This window comes from Rhinatrema bivittatum, chromosome 10 (assembly GCF_901001135.1).
Source record: "Rhinatrema bivittatum chromosome 10, aRhiBiv1.1, whole genome shotgun sequence".
Classification (NCBI taxonomy): domain Eukaryota; kingdom Metazoa; phylum Chordata; class Amphibia; order Gymnophiona; family Rhinatrematidae; genus Rhinatrema; species Rhinatrema bivittatum.
This window is the reverse complement of record NC_042624.1, coordinates 121,535,347-121,552,044: the sequence shown is the minus strand read 5'-3', so window position 1 is coordinate 121,552,044 and position 16,698 is coordinate 121,535,347. Positions and strand designations below refer to the sequence as shown.

General features: G+C 40.4%; 1 protein-coding gene across 1 annotated transcript in view; it reads right to left on the bottom strand.

Annotated features, from left to right (window-relative positions):
• The window catches only part of LOC115099813 (ERI1 exoribonuclease 3-like), a 179,737-nt gene that overhangs the window by 48,293 nt on the left and 114,746 nt on the right, over positions 1-16,698 (bottom strand). Inside the window, 1 exon segment of the mRNA XM_029617662.1 lies at positions 13,689-13,805. Within this exon segment, the coding sequence (XP_029473522.1) occupies positions 13,689-13,805 (117 nt within the window).

The following is a 16,698-nucleotide window of genomic DNA, read 5'->3' as shown; positions in this document are numbered from 1 at the left end:
GAGGTACCAACTTGAACATACGCCAAGGAGTTCTTAGGGGTCCTTATCATCATTGCTATAACTAAAGGGGCGTATCCCTTCTATCAGGGTCTGATCAAGACAGACTCAGTAGTCAGAGTTCACAACACAGCTTTAATCAAAAGAGCATGTAGCAAATATAACAAGGTCCTGTCTTGCAATATACAGGAGAAACAAAATATACAAAAACACTTCCTTACCAGGCAAGCAAGGTTTTAGATCCACAATAGCTCAACAAAATTCAAAACAACACTTACAGACCTGGCCCATGGATTTATGGATTTTTTTGTGCCAGCAGAGACTCTTTGTTAGCTCAGAGTTTTTGATAGGGTGTGCTATCAGGGGTGGCTCTCCTTTTGGACAGATAAGGGCTTCACTGATATTGTCCAAACACTAAGTTTGGACAATATCAGTGAGTGCTGTCAATTTGAGACCCGCTTGGTGCTGACACTTTCCTGCAAAAGCAAGCCCTCTCAAAGTTCAGGCCTTAAGACAAAATGGAGCTAGGTCCTCCGTGGAAAATAGGTTCTGAAGTAATAGGGCACGTCTTCTGGCTAGCAGAAGAAGGGATCCGGCTAGCAGTTTTACCAGATCCACATACCAAGGTTTTCTTGGCCAATCCCAAGAACTGGGAAGTGAGTCACCTACTTTTTGAATAGTTTACCATTAAGGCCTGGACAATTCTGGCAGACGCCAACTGTTTATCTTGGAAAGATTTAGCTTTGATGAGAGAGACAGAGACAGAGAGAGAGACAGAGAGAGACTACTAGCACATGCCCAGGCTGCACCTCTCCTTTCCCCAGTGACAATGCCACGGATAAAAAGGCTTGTTCTCTGTCTTCTTCAGCTGGGAAGCAGAATAAAACCCATTTGTTTGGACTGGTCTATCAGGATAAGGAAATGGGAGCTAATGAAATGCCCCTTAAAACATGCCCATGAAGTTATATGTACATATGTCTCTCTCACTCAAATATACAATTTTTTCATGCATGCAAAGAAACCATGTGTGTGGGCCCAAAATTATAATATTAAACACTCTTTTGTCCAACCATTAAATAAACTTCCAGGGCTCATTTCCTATATTACATTATAAAATCAACCATTGTGATTTTTCATGTAGCATCAGATGCTCCAGTGTTAAAGTCCTTTGAAGCACAATCAATGCAACATGAGTTCCAGAACAAAAGAGAAGTTACACTGACTACCTTGCCCAAGCATTCATTGGAGAAGAGTTCCAGATGAATGGAGAAGGAAAGAGCTGGCAACTATAAATTACTTGGCCTAATTCACTAGTGAGGGACAGGAAAGGATTGTTGAATTCCTCCAAACCAGTGCATCCTAGAGTCCTATGCAACAATGATTCAGTAGATGGAGGTTTGGTCAAACAAATAAGATGGATTACTTTACTGACAGATTAGGGAATAAGACTGGGGACAGCATTGAAAGTAAGAGATTTCAGAACAGCCTTCATGATTATTCCAAAAAAGACTGTTAAGCCCGCTGGATAAACCAGGGAAATGGAAAACAAAATTCAGCAATCAGCAAGAGAAGGTGGTGATAAATGGAGCTCATACGCCAAAGGGTGGGAAGGCAAAAGACCAGTGAAATGCCAAAGGGACCAGTTCTTTTGAAAGATCAATCTTTTGGTCCATTTCAAAACCACTTAGATAAACATACAGTACATGGGTGTGTGTGTGTGGTTACAAATTTATGCGCAAACAGAAACGGAGAAGAAACTGCTCTTATTGTAGACAAACATCAAAAAGGGAATTGCAAAGTCATGGTCCCAAATTTTTAAACCATATATCAAATTGATTTTTATTGTAAGGTGGCAACTCCACTGTCTCATAACTTAAATAATACTTTAAATGGGTCCCCTGACATGGACCTTGTGTTTCGCCGCAAGACTGTGTTGGGAGGGACAAGGATACAAAGATATTGTATCTGAAAATTAAACAGATAAAATTAACATAAGAAAGGACTCTATAGTGATAACAAAACATACTTTAGCCAATGTTAAGAACAGCGTAAAGGGAGCGCAAAGTGTACAAACCAAAGGAGCCATTTAAAAGCACTGTCAAAATGGCGCAAAACCAAGCAGCCAATCAGATGATTGGTCAGTTTTTCTTCTGTTAAACTCAAGTCTCTGCGAGAAGGAAAAAGATGAAACGAAAAAGGCCGCCATAAATTAAGAGTGAGATTAACAGAAAGATCAAGTAAAGTACCCCCACTCGATTTCATTAAGATCATTAGGGGTAAAACTATCAAGGGCATAAATCCATTTTTGTTCTTTATGGATGGGGGAGGGGAGGAGATAACATCAATAATGAAGAATCTAAGATCAAGGACAGAATGAGAGCTTGAGTACCAATGTGTGACCAACGGGGCATTTTCGCGGTGATTATTGATACTGGAACGATGTTCAATTAAATGTGTCTTGATCATACAAGTGGTTTTGCCAACATATAACACTTGGCAAAGGCAGATAATAATGTAAATGACTCCTGTAGATAAACATGTGGTAGAGAAATGTAAAGGATAGATTTTCTTAATGACCGGATGTTCAAAAAAACAAAAGTGAAAGGGGACAGACTGAATACTGTCCACAGGGTTGGTGACTCCTAGATGAGGGGATTATCGGAGGGAGCACGCATAACTCAGAGCAGACCAAGTAGTCCCGGAGATTCTTGCCACGATGGAACGTAAATCTAAGGGGGTAATCAAAAACTTTATGTAATGAACGCAACAGCCAATGGCGGCATATAATCATGGTAATGTCACGAGTGCAAGATGAAAACGGTAAAATACAATTTATATATCCCTCTGACGATCGTGATTGCGGCAAAAAAAGGAAATCTCGATTAATATACAGAGCCTATTTAAACGCTTTTTTAAGAATGCTATAAGGGTACCCTCTCTGTCTGAACCAACAAACATCTGCTTAGCTTGATGAACAAACTTTGATTTCGATGAGCAAAGGTGACGGAAGCCTAAGGAATTGGCCAGCTGGAATATTGCTTCTTAGAGCATAAGGATGGTGACTGTCAAAATTCAACAGATTGTTGCGGTCCATGTCTTTTCAAAAGATAGAAGTATTAAAGCCATGAGAATCATAGGAGATAAGAATGTCCAAAAACGAGATTTGTTAATAGTGTATATTAAAGTTAAATTGTAAGTGATGAACATAAGAACATGCCATACTGGGTCAGACCAAGGGTCCATCAAGCCCAGCATCCTGTCTCCAACAGTGGCCAATCCAGGCCATAAGAACCTGGCAAGTACCCAAAAACTAAGTCTATTCCATGTTACTGTTGCTAATAATAGCAGTGGCTATTTTCTAAGTCAACTTAATTAATAGCAGGTAATGGACTTCTCCTCCAAGAACTTATCCAATCCTTTTTTAAACACAGCTATACTAACTGCACTAGCCACATCCTCTGGCAACAAATTCCAGAGCTTAATTGTGTGTTGAGTGAAAAAGAACTTTCTCCAATTAGTTTTAAATGTGCCACATGCTAACTTCATGGAGTGCCCCTAGTCCTTCTATTATCCGAAACAGTAAAAAAACAATTTACATTTACCCGTTCTAGACCTCTCATGATTTTAAACATCTCTATCATATCTCCCTTTCAGCCGTCTCTTCTCCAAGCTGAAAAGTCCTAACCTCTTTAGTCTTTCCTCATAGGAGAGCTGTTCCATTCCCCTTATTATTTTGGTCGCTCTTCTCTGTACCTTCTCCATCACAACTATATCTTTTTTGAGATGCAGTGACAGAATTGTACACAGTATTCAAGGTGTGGTCTCACCATGGAGCGATACAGAGGCATTATGACATTTTCCATTTTATTCACCATTCCCTTTCTAATAATTCCCAACATTCTGTTTGCTTTTTTGACTGCCGCAACACACTGAACCGACGATTTCAATGTGTTATCCACTATGACCCCTAGATCTCTTTCTTGGGTGGTAGCACCTAATATGGAACCTAACATTGTGTAACTATAGCATGGGTTATTTTTCCCTATATGCATCTCCTTGCACTTATCCACATTAAATTTCATCTGCCATTTCAATGCCCAATTTTCCAGTCTCACAAGGTTTTCCTGTCATTTATCACAATCTGCTTGTGATTTAACTACTCTCAACAATTTTGTATCATATGCAAAATTTGATTACCTCACTCGTCATATTTCTTTCCAGATCATTAATAAATATATTGAAAAGTAAGGGTCCTAATACAGATCCCTGAGGCACTCCACTGCCCGCTCCCTTCCACTGAGAAAATTGTCCATTTAATCCTACTCTGTTTCCTGTCTTTTAGCCAGTCTGTAATCCACGAAAGGATATCGCCACCTATCCCATGACTTTTTACTTTTCCTAGAAGCCTCTCATGAGAAACTTTGTCAAACATCTGAAAATCCAAGTATACTACATCTACCGGTTCATCTTTATCCACATGTTTATTAACTCCTTCAAAAAAGTGAAGCAGATTTGTGAGGCAAGACTTGCCCTGGGTAAAGCCATGCTGACTTTGTTCCATTTAACCATGTCTTTCTATATGTTCTGTGATTTTGATGTTTAGAACACTTTCCACTATTTTTCCTGGCACTGAAGTCAGGCTAACCGGTCTGTGGTTTCACAGATCGCCCCTGGAGCCCTTTTTAAATATTGGGGTTACATTAGCTATCCTCCAGTCTTCAGGTACAATGGATGATTTTAATGATAAGTTACAAATTTTTACTAATAGGTCTGAAATTTCATTTTTGAGTTCCTTCAGAACTCTGGGGTGTATACCATCCGGTCCAGGTGATTTACAACTCTTCAGTTTGTCAATCAGGTCTACCACATCTTCTAGGTTCACCGTGATTTGGTTCAGTCCATCTGAATCATTACCCATGAAAACCTTCTCCAGGTCGGGTACCTCCCCAACATCCTCTTCAGTAAACACCGAAGCAAAGAAATCATTTAATCTTTCCGCGATGGCCTTATCTTCTCTAAGTGCCCCTTTAACCCCTCGATCATCTAACGGTCCAACTGACTCCTTCACAGGCTTTCTGCTTTGGATATATTTAAACTGTTGAGCCAATCTAGAAATAAGAAAAATTGAATGTCTGTCCCGGTCCAAATCAAAAATATATCAATTTACTGTAATCATAAATGAACAAAAGAAAACCAAGGGGAAGGGTAAACATTTTTTTCTTCAAAGTTAACATATAGACAGGCCAAGCTGGAAGCCATGGTGGCACCCATGGCTGTCCCTTTAATCTGCTGAAAAAACAGAGTTAAAGAAAAAAAAAGTTCTTTGTGAGGGTTAACCGGGTTAAGGAAACTAAAAAATCAGTAGAAACACAGAAGGAATCAGGACGACGATCGAGGATTTCTTCTATAAGAATCAGGGTTTCATCTTGAGGTATATTAGAATATAAGGAAACAATATCGAGTGTAACCAGAAAAAACGGAGGGGATGGGGTAGACAAATCTCAAAGAATGGTAATAAAGTGTGCTGAATCACAGACAAAGGACCGGCTCAAAGGAACAAATGGTTGTAGAAAATGATCGACAATTTTAATAAAAAACTATTTTGGAAAAAAAAAAAAAGAAAGAAAATGATCGACAAATTTAGAGGGGCTTGAGGAGAGGAACCAATCCCCAAAACTATTGGACGGCCGGGGGGGTTTATGAAGGGATTTGTGGATCTTAGGCAGAAGATAGAAAGTGGGGGTGATGGGAAACTCAACATACAAAAATTGTGCCTCCCAAGTAGTAATCTGTTTAAGGTTTAAAGCATGTTGGATCATTGCTGTAATAATGCTTTGTAAGCTGGGTGTTGGATCATCAGGAAGGGGACAATAGAAATTAAGAGTCCTGTAATTGATGTGTTATTTCTTCCACATAACTAGATCTATCAAGGTCTAGAAATCTGATGGCCAGTTTTTCTTCTCTGGTGATATTATGATACATAGAGGAAGGGAACAATCCCAATCTATCAACTTCAGACCGTACTATTTTTTCGAATGTTAAGAGCACTGGATCGACGGGTCCAGGTGGAACCCTCCTAGATTTTTTTATATATGATGGAGTCATCTTGTGGCGGTGGAGACCCTGAAAAAACCCCACACATTTTAATCTTAGCATCCGGAAGAACTGGTGTAAGTGAACATGGACATCAAAGGAATCACAAGGGACCGTCGGTACAAAAGAAAGTCCTTTCTCGAGCAAACTAAGTTCAACATCCGAGATCCTGCGTGATGACATTAAATACAAGCCCTGATGAGTGAGAAGTTATTGCCAGGGATTGAGCAGATGCTGCTGTTGGCGTGTGGTGTGTGTCACACATGGAACCTAAGAACATAAGACATAAGAACATAAGAAAATGCCATACTGGGTCAGACCAAGGGTCCATCAAGCCCAGCATCCTGTTTCCAACAGTGGCCAATCCAGGCCATAAGAACCTGGCAAGTACCCAAAAACTAAGTCTATTCCATGTAACCATTGTTAATGGCAGTGGCTATTCTCTAAGTGAACTTAATAGCAGGTAATGGACTTCTCCTCCAAGAACTTATCCAATCCTTTTTTAAACACAGCTATACTAACTGCACAAACCAAATTCTCTGGCAACAAATTCCAGAGTTTAATTGTGCGTTGAGTAAAAAAGAACTTTCTCCGATTAGTTTTAAATGTGCCCCATGCTAACTTCATGGAGTGTCCCCTAGTCCTTCTACTATCCGAAAGAGTAAATAACCGATTCACATCTACCCGTTCTAGACCTCTCATGATTTTAAACACCTCTATCATATCCCCCCTCAGTCGTCTCTTCTCCAAGCTGAAAAGTCCTAACCTCTTTAGTCTTTCCTCATAGGGGAGTTGTTCCATTCCCCTTATCATTTTGGTAGCCCTTCTCTGTACCTTCTCCATCGCAATTATATCTTTTTTGAGATGCGGCGACCAGAATTGTACACAGTATTCAAGGTGCGGTCTCACCATGGAGCGATACAGAGGCATTATGACATTTTCCGTTTTATTCATCATTCCTTTTCTAATAATTCCCAACATTCTGTTTGCTTTTTTGACTGCTGCAGCACACTGAACCGACGATTTCAATGTGTTATCCACTATGACACCTAGATCTCTTTCTTGGGTTGTAGCACCTAATATGGAACCCAACATCGTGTAATTATAGCATGGGTTATTTTTCCCTATATGCATCACCTTGCACTTATCCACATTAAATTTCATCTGCCATTTGGATGCCCAATTTTCCAGTCTCACAAGGTCTTCCTGCAATTTATCACAATCTGCTTGTGATTTAACTACTCTGCACAATTTTGTGTCATCTGCAAATTTGATTATCTCACTCGTCGTATTTCTTTCCAGATCATTTATAAATATATTGAACAGTAAGGGTCCCAATACAGATCCCTGAGGCACTCCACTGTCCACTCCCTTCCACTGAGAAAATTGCCCATTTAATCCTACTCTCTGTTTCCTGTCTTTTAGCCAGTTTGCAATCCACGAAAGGACATCGCCACCTATCCCATGACTTTTTACTTTTCCTAGAAGCCTCTCATGAGGAACTTTGTCAAACGCCTTCTGAAAATCCAAGTACACTACATCTACCGGTTCACCTTTAACCACATGTTTATTAACTCCTTCAAAAAAGTGAAGCAGATTTGTGAGGCAAGACTTGCCCTGGGTAAAGCCATGCTGACTTTGTTCCATTAAACCATGTCTTTCTATATGTTCTGTGATTTTGATGTTTAGAACACTTTCCACTATTTTTCCTGGCACTGAAGTCAGGCTAACCAGTCTGTAGTTTCCCGGATCGCCCCTGGAGCCCTTTTTAAATATTGGGGTTACATTTGCTATCCTCCAGTCTTCAGGTACAATGGATGATTTTAATGATAAGTTACAAATTTTTACTAATAGGTCTGAAATTTCATTTTTTAGTTCCTTCAGAACTCTGGGGTATATACCATCCGGTCCAGGTGATTTACTACTCTTCAGTTTGTCAATCAGGCCTACCACATCTTCTAGGTTCACCGTGATTTGATTCAGTCCATCTGAATCATTACCCATGAAAACCTTCTCCATTACGGGTACCTCCCCAACATCCTCTTCAGTAAACACCGAAGCAAAGAAATCATTTAATCTTTCCGCGATGGCCTTATCTTCTCTAAGTGCCCCTTTAACCCCTCGATCATCTAACGGTCCAACTGACTCCCTCACAGGCTTTCTGCTTCGGATATATTTAAAAAAGTTTTTACTGTGAGTTTTTGCCTCTACAGCCAACTTCTTTTCAAATTCTCTCTTAGCCTGTCTTATCAATGTCTTACATTTAACTTGCCAATGTTTATGCTTTATCCTATTTTCTTCTGTTGGATCCTTCTTCCAATTTTTGAATGAAGATCTTTTGGCTAAAATAGCTTCTTTCACCTCCCCTTTTAACCATGCCGGTAATCGTTTTGCCTTCTTTCCACCTTTCTTAATGTGTGGAATACATCTGGACTGTGCTTCTAGAATGGTATTTTTTAACAATGACCACGCCTCTTGGACATTTTTTACTTTTGTAGCTGCTCCTTTCAGTTTTTTTCTAACAATTTTTCTCATTTTATCAAAGTTTCCCTTTTGAAAGTTTAGCACGAGAGCCTTGGATTTGCACACTGTTCCTTTTCCAGTCATTAAATCAAATTTGATCATATTATGATCACTATTGCCAAGTGGCCCCACCACCGTTACCTCTCTCACCAAGTCCTGTGCTCCACTGAGAATTAGATCTAAAATTGCTCCCTCTCTCGTCGGTTCCTGAACCAATTGCTCCATAAAGCTATCATTTATTCCATCCAGGAACGTTATCTCTCTAGCGTGACCACCTAAGGTGGAAGAGAGTGCCCCCGAAATCAGGGGTTGCGTGTAGGTTTTTGAGTCTGAGTCACATCTAAAAAATTGCTGGAGTGATGAGACGATGATGAAGACGAAGAGGGTTGACCAGAAGTAGAAGTAGAGACCTCCTGATTTGTGGTGATGGACAGTTCATTGCCAGATGAATCGTCTGAGGAGGACTGGGCAAAAGTCACTTTTTTTCATGAAGGATGGGTGGAAGACATCCATGAGTATATGTATCCCTTATGATAGTCCAATTCGTCTCATTGGAATTTTTTAAATTTTGCAGTTTTGAGATCACTCCTAAATTTTTCCAGATTAGATTTAAAGTCTTGTAATTGTTGGTTGAAGGAGTCCAGGGAAGAATTATTTTTGATGGCCTCAATTTGCACTGAGAGCTTGTCTTGTAAAGAAGCTGTTGATTACTGAAACCACCAAATAATTAAACAACATTAAATCAAATGAGCATTTATTGAGAATTTGATTCCACCGTGTTAAAAATTCCTTATTCTCAGTGTGAAGGTGAGGTTCTTTTTGTACTCTCAGTCCCATAAAGAACAAAAATGGATTTATGCCCTTGATAGTCTTACCCCTAATGGTCTTAATAATGAAATCGAGTGGGGGGACTTTACTTGATCTTTCTGTTAATCTCACTCTTAATTTATGGCGGCCTTTTTTGTTTCATCTTTTTCCTTCTCGCAGAGACCTGATTGGTCAGTTTTTCTTCTGTTAATCTCATCTGATTGGCTGCTTGGTTTTGCGCCATTTTGACAGAGCTTTTAAATGGCTCCTTTGGTTTGAACACTTTGCGCTCCTTGTACACTGTTGTTAACACTGGCTAAGGTATGCTTTGTTATCACTATAGGGTCCTTTCTTATGTTAATTTTATCTGTTTAATTTTCAGATACGATATCTTTGTATTCTTGTCCCTCCCGATGCAGCCTTGTCGGGGGACCCATTTGAAGTATTTAAGTTATGAGATTTTTGATATATGGTTTAAAAAGTTGGGTTTCTGACTCTCTCTGCACTTCTCTTTATTTGATATTTGTCTACATATTTATGCGAATATCTGTGTTCCACATGCATAAATGCACATACGTGTATATATACAATCAAATACAACTCAATCAAATAAAAATCATTTAGATATGAAAGGAGTCTGCAATCTAGATGGTTTGTGATTGGATATGGGATTTTGTATATTATGCTTTCATTGTAATTGAAAAATTAACAAAAATGTCCACTTACAGTTTGTTTTGGGGGGTTTTTGTTTGTTTGTTTTACAGTGAATTGTAATGAGGCTGGAACAGGGTACATGATGATAATTCAACATGAAAGGCAATTACTTTTGGATGGCTTTTGCCAGTGCTGATTATATTTTACCTCTCGAGGCATAGTTGCAGCCAAAATGTTGCCTGTACAGTTATAAACTGGCTTTTTCACCCTGTTTTAAAATTGCTGAATGTGTTTTTTGATTTTCATTGTTTTGCTTTTTAAGGCATTCTGTATTTTGGGTTTCACTGCCACGTTTTAAACACCTGTCTACAGATATTTACACACACACAGTATATCAGAATGTGTACATTTATTAGGGGACTTATGGCTTTGCATGAACCACTATCCTGTGCTGCAATTATAAATCCTCCTCCTTCAAGTCTAAGCTTACATCTCCTTAACCATTCCCGAGTCAGATTCTGATCCACGTGGGGTTTCCTGTGCAAGAGACACGATGTTCTCTCCTATATACATCCACCATGCCACCAGCATTACTGCCAACAGACAGACAAAGCTCCAGGACTTCTGAAAACCAGAAAAATGTCCCATCTGAAGCTAGGCCCAAAATCTCCTTTGGTCTGTAAGTTTTCTTGACTAGATAGTAAGCTCTATGGAGAAGGGACCGTCTCTTACATGTATTTGTACAGCACTGGATATGGCAAATAGTGCTCTAGAAGTGATGGGTAATAGTAACAGTAAGGCAGCACAAGTGCAGACATTGCTGTACACAAAGACAAGATGATCTTTTTATCCATATGAGAAAACATTAAGAAATGAGGAAAGAAAACCTTATGCAGAGACAGGTTAGGTGCCTTATTTAAAGTCACAGAGTGAGTAGAGAGAGCAGTGTGGATGGTGGGTGTGAGGATCGCCTGGTAAGATGCCTACCTGGTGCAAAAGTGGCACAACCTCATGCGTCACCCAGATAGGATTTTAGATAGAGCTGGGGAGGAACCGGCTGTCGTGGTACATGTGGGTACCTTGACATAGGAAAATGTGGGAGGGAGGTTCTGGAAGCCAAATTTAGGCTCTTAGGTAGGAAGGTGAAATCCAGAACCTCCAGGGTAGCATTCTCTGAAATGCTCCCTGTTCCACGCGCAGGTCACCAGAGGCAGGCAGAGCTCCGGAGTCTCAATGTGTGGATGAGACGAGGGTGTAAGGAAGAGGGATTCAGTTTTGGGAACTGGGGAACCTTTTGGGGAAGGGGGAGTCTTTTCCGAAAAGGTGGGCTCCCATCTTAACCAGAGTGGAACCAGACTGCTGGCGCTAACTTTTAAAAAGGAGATAGAGCAGCTTTTAAATTAGAACAAAGGGGAAAGCCGACAGTCGCTCAGCAGCGCACGGTTCGGAGGATACTAATGAAACAAGAGTTAGGGCATCCCCAGCAGAGAGATTCCAATAAAATCAAAAGTAGTCCAAGTGCCTGTAATTAAAAACTCACCTGAGTTAAAAGATTCCAAATTATCCCTGTCAACTAAAAGAAGGCTCTTAATACAAACAAGAAACACACTTTGAAAAGCCTGTATGCCAATGCCAGAAGTCTAAGAAGTAAGAGGGGAGAGAGAGCAGTAAATCGCCTGGACCGAATGGGAAACATCCCAGGGCTCTGAAACAACTCAAAAATGAAATTTCATACCTATTACAAATAATTTATAACCTATCAGTAAAATCATCCATTGTACCTGAAGACTGGAGGGTGGCCAATGTAACCCCAATATTTAAAAAGGACTCCAGGGGCGATCCGGGAAACTATAGACCAGTGAGCCTGACTTCAGTGCCGGGAAAAATAGTAGAAAGTGTTCTAAACATCAAAATCACAGAACATATAGATAGACATGGTTTAAAGGACACAGCCAGCATGGATTTACCCAAGGCAAGTCTTGCCTCACAAATCTGCTTCACTTTTTTGAAGGGCTGAATAAACATGTGAATAAAGGTGAACCAGTAGATGTGGTGCATTTGGATTTTCAGAAAGCGTTTGACAAAGTCCCGCATGAAAGGCTTCTAAGAAAACTAAAAAGTCATGGGATAGAAGGCGATGTCCTTTTGTGGATTACAAACTGGTTAAAAGACAGGAAACAGAGAGTAGGATTAAATGGTCAATTTTCTCAGTGGAAAAGGGTAAACAGTGGAGTGCCTCAGGGATCTGTACTTGGACCGGTGCTTTTTAATATATTTATAAATGATCTGGAAAGAGGTACGATGAGTGAGGTGATCACATTTGCAGAGGAAACAAAATTATTCAGAGTAGTTAAATTGCAAGAGGACCTTGTGAGATTGGAAAATTAGGCATCCAAATGGCAGATGAAGTTTAATGTGGATAAGTGCAAGGTGATGCATATAGGGAAAAATAACCCATGCCATGGTTACACAATGTTAGGTTCTATATTAGGAGCTATCACCCAGGAAAAAGATCTGGGCATCATAGTGCCAGAGGATGTGGTTAGTGCAGTTAGTGTAGCTGGGTTCAAAAAAGGTTTGGATAAGCTCTTGGAGGAGAAGTCCATTAAGGGCTATTAATCAATTTTACTTAGGGAATAGCCACTGCTATTAATTGCATCAGTAGCATGGGATCTTCTTAGTGTTTGGGTAATTGCCAGGTTCTTGTGGCCTGGTTTGGCCTCTGTTGGAAACATGATGCTGGGCTTGATGGACCCTTGGTCTGACCCAGTATGGCAATTTCTTATGTTCTTACTTTAAAATCATTGGCTCAGTGTGCTGCAGCAGTCAAAAAAGCAAACAGAATGTTAGGAATTATTAGGAAGGGAATGAAAAATAAATTGGAGGAGGTCATGCTTCTGTATCACTCCATGGCGAGACCACATCTTGAATACGGTGTGCAATTCTGGTCGCCGCATCTCAAAAAGGATATAGTTGCGATGGAGAAGGTACAGAGAAGGGCAACCAAAATGATAAAGGGGATGGAACAGCTCCCCCATGAGGAAAGGCTGAAGAGGTTAGGGCTGTTCCGCTTGGAGAAGAGACAGCTGAGGGGGGATATGATAGAGGTCTACAAAATCATGAGAGATCTAGAAAGGGTAAATGTGAATCTGTTATTTATTCTTTCGGATAATACAAGGACTAGGGGCACTCCATGAAGTTAGCAAGTAGCACATTTAAAACTAATCAGAGAAAGTTCTCTCTCACTCAATTAAGCTCTAGAATTCATTGCCAGAAGATGTGGTTAATGCAGTTAGAGTAGCTGGGTTTAAAAAGGTTTTGGATAAGTTCCCAGAGAAGTCCATAAACTGCTCTTAATCAATAAGGAATAGCCACTGCTTGTTGCTGGCTGGCATTAATAGCATGGGATCTATTTAATGTGTGGGTACTTGCCAGGCGATTGTGACTTGGATTAGCCACTGTTGGAAACAGTCTGACCCAGGATAGCATAATCTTATGTAGCACTGTACATTTAACTATATAAAGACAAGTCTTGCTTTAACCAATACTCCTATTGCATGGCCTTTAGCTGATGCTGCAGTGCTTCTGGGCACCACACTCTGCTCTTGCGTTACCTCTGTGCAGAAGGGGGTGAGCTGGGGGTGTACCACAGGCTGCACATACGTATGGAAGGTCGATTCTATCTCCATCGTCCTGCCATTTAACTTCAGGATGGGAAATTCAATTATCTCCTAAAATTACAAAAACAAAGCAAATACAATATTAACATCACTCAGAAGCAAATCACTGCACTCATGTTTTCAGCCAAACATTCATGAGATCATTATGTTCTCAGTGGTCTCACCAGGGTTCCCAGCACAGCCACATCCGCATGGTAATGTGGGAGAGCCCATAACTGGAGTTTATTAAGCCCTAAAGCTGACAAATTTGATTTACTTCAGGTATGGGAGAGGAAAGCACTCGGAGCCACCCCCCAAAATTAATCCAGTGGCCTGTTTTCGTCAATAAGTGGCCACATGACTCCCAAACTATAGAGATTTACTGGCAGTAATCAACATTTCATTCAACTCAAGTTAGAAGCAACAACTGAGTCAGCAAAAGCATCTTCGACACCGCAGCCACACGAACCTTCAGTGCATTGATATTTTGACCTAATTCCGGGCCCTGAAACAAAACAATAATCCATAACTGGATAACTGAAGTCCCGCTGTGCCTGCACACACAGCAAGTTTGCCTCCAGACATCACAAGAGGCTTGGTTGGTAGAAAACTTCTTTTCCCCAAGTAAATCTGAACACAAGCACCACCATATTCACTGACAGGCTGCTCCATACATCCACCACACTTTCTGTAAAGAAATATTTCTTTAGATTAGTCCTGAGTCTAACCTCTTTTGCCCTCCTCGTTCCATTGAAAGCAGCTCGCCTCCTGTACATTTATTCCTTGGAGGTATTTAAATGTCTCTTGTATATCTCCCTTTTCCCTCCTTTCCCGCAGGGTGTACATATTTAGAGATTTAACTCTGTCCCTGTTTGCTTTAGGATGAACATTACTGACCATTTTAGAAGCTGTTCCTTGGGCAGTCTCTGTTTGGTTTCTATAGAAACACAGAAACAAGATGGCAGGAAAAAAAAAGCATAAGGCCTAAGCAGTCTGCCCATCCACACCAACCCTGAAGATGGGGTCTCCAGAATTTTTTCTGGCTGACTACTCCTCCTCTCCCTATGCACCTAAGCATCCTTCTGGCTTGTGTCGTTGCCTTATCTACCTGTTTGAGATCCAGGATCTAGGAGTGATCATAATGAATCCTCTTAAGGTGTTCAAAATGTTCCTTTCAGTGAGGTTGTCAGTTCCATAAGCTGGTGATTGATATGAAGTCAGGGGCCTTGTCTTATGACATCTGAAAGTTCTAGTAGCTTCTTCCACCTTCTGATCCAGCAGCAGTAGAAACCAAGCTCATCTCAGCCAGAACTTATCATCAATATTAGAAACATAATGGCAAAAAAAGAGACCATTATGGCCTAATCAGTCTGCATATCCACACCAACTACTCAGGTTTACAATCCCTACCCTCCTTCAGAGAATTCTGTGTGCTTATTCTATGTTTTCTTGAATTCAGATTCTACCCTGGGAGGCCGTTCCATACATCCACTACTCTCTCTGTAAAGAAATATTTACTAAGATTACTCCTCAATCTACCTCATCTCACCCTCATACCAATTTTCTGTATAGGCGGTATATAAAAATGTCTAAATAAATAAATAAAATAAACCCTCTTTCTAGAAGCTCCTTTCCATTGAAAGAGGCTCACCTCCTGTGCATGAAAACCTTGGAGATATCTGAATGTCTCTATCCTATCTCCCCTAACTCACCTTTCCTCTAGGGTATCCATGTTTAGGTCTTTAAGTCTAAACCCATATGCTTTAGAATGAAGACCACTGATCATTTTAGTAGCCACCATCTGGACTGACTCAAACCGGTTTATATCCCTTTTGAAGAATTGGTCTCCAGAACTATTCACAGTATTCTAAATGAGGTCTCATCAGGGGCAGTATCACCTCTTTTTTTTTTCAGCTGTCCATTCTTTTCCCTGGGCACACAAGTATCTATCTGGCTTCTGCCATTGCCTTACCAACCTGTTTGGCCACCTTAAGCTCATCAGATCCGATCACCCTCAGATCCGACTTTTCTTTCATGTTTAGCAGAAATTACTTTACCCCCTGTACTATACTTCTCTGGTGGGTTTTTGCATCCTAAATGCATAGCTCTGCATTTTTTAGCATTAAATCTTAGCTGCCAGATTCTAGACCATTCCTTGAGCTTTGCTAGATCCCATCTCATGTTTTACACACCTTCCTGACTTTCTACCTTGTTGCAAATTTTAATATCAGCAAAATGAAACATTTCCAGATAATTCTTCTAAAATGTCACCCAGAAAAACGTCATTCTACATTTTCGCCTCCCACTCAATCAGTTTTTAACCTAGTCAGTCAGTCAGTCAGTCAGTCACTTTAGGTTCTATACCAAGGGACTCAATTTAAAGGTCACCCATACAGAATTGTGTTAAAAGCCTTATTGAGCTCCAAATACACTACATCTGGTGCTCTCCCTTGATCCAACTCTCTAGTCATTCAATCATTGATCAGGTTCGTCTGACCTCTGGTAAAGCCATGCTGCCTCAGATCTTGTAATCCATTGGAGTCCAGAACACCACTATCCTCTGTTTTAGCAGCGATTCCATTAATTGCTCACCACAGAGGTTTGACAAACCAGTATGTAGCTCCCAGTATCCTCTTATCTTTCGCTTTTTTGAACAGAAACACATCTGCCTGTCTCCAGTCATCCAGAACTACTCCAGACTCTAAAGAAGCACCGAAAACGTTAGCCACAACTTCTCTTTTAAAACTCTTGGATGCACCCCATCTGGCCCTATCGTCTATCTACTTTAAGTTTGGTTAGCAACTTCACAAAACACACTTTTCTGAAAACCAATTGTTTACCCCACTTCCAATCTTATTTATGTTTGTTTTATGTGGTCCTGCTCCAGGCCGTTCCACAGTGAACACAGAACAGAAATATTTGTTAAACAATTTTTTTCTTTCCCCTTCTTTCACCTCAGAGTCTC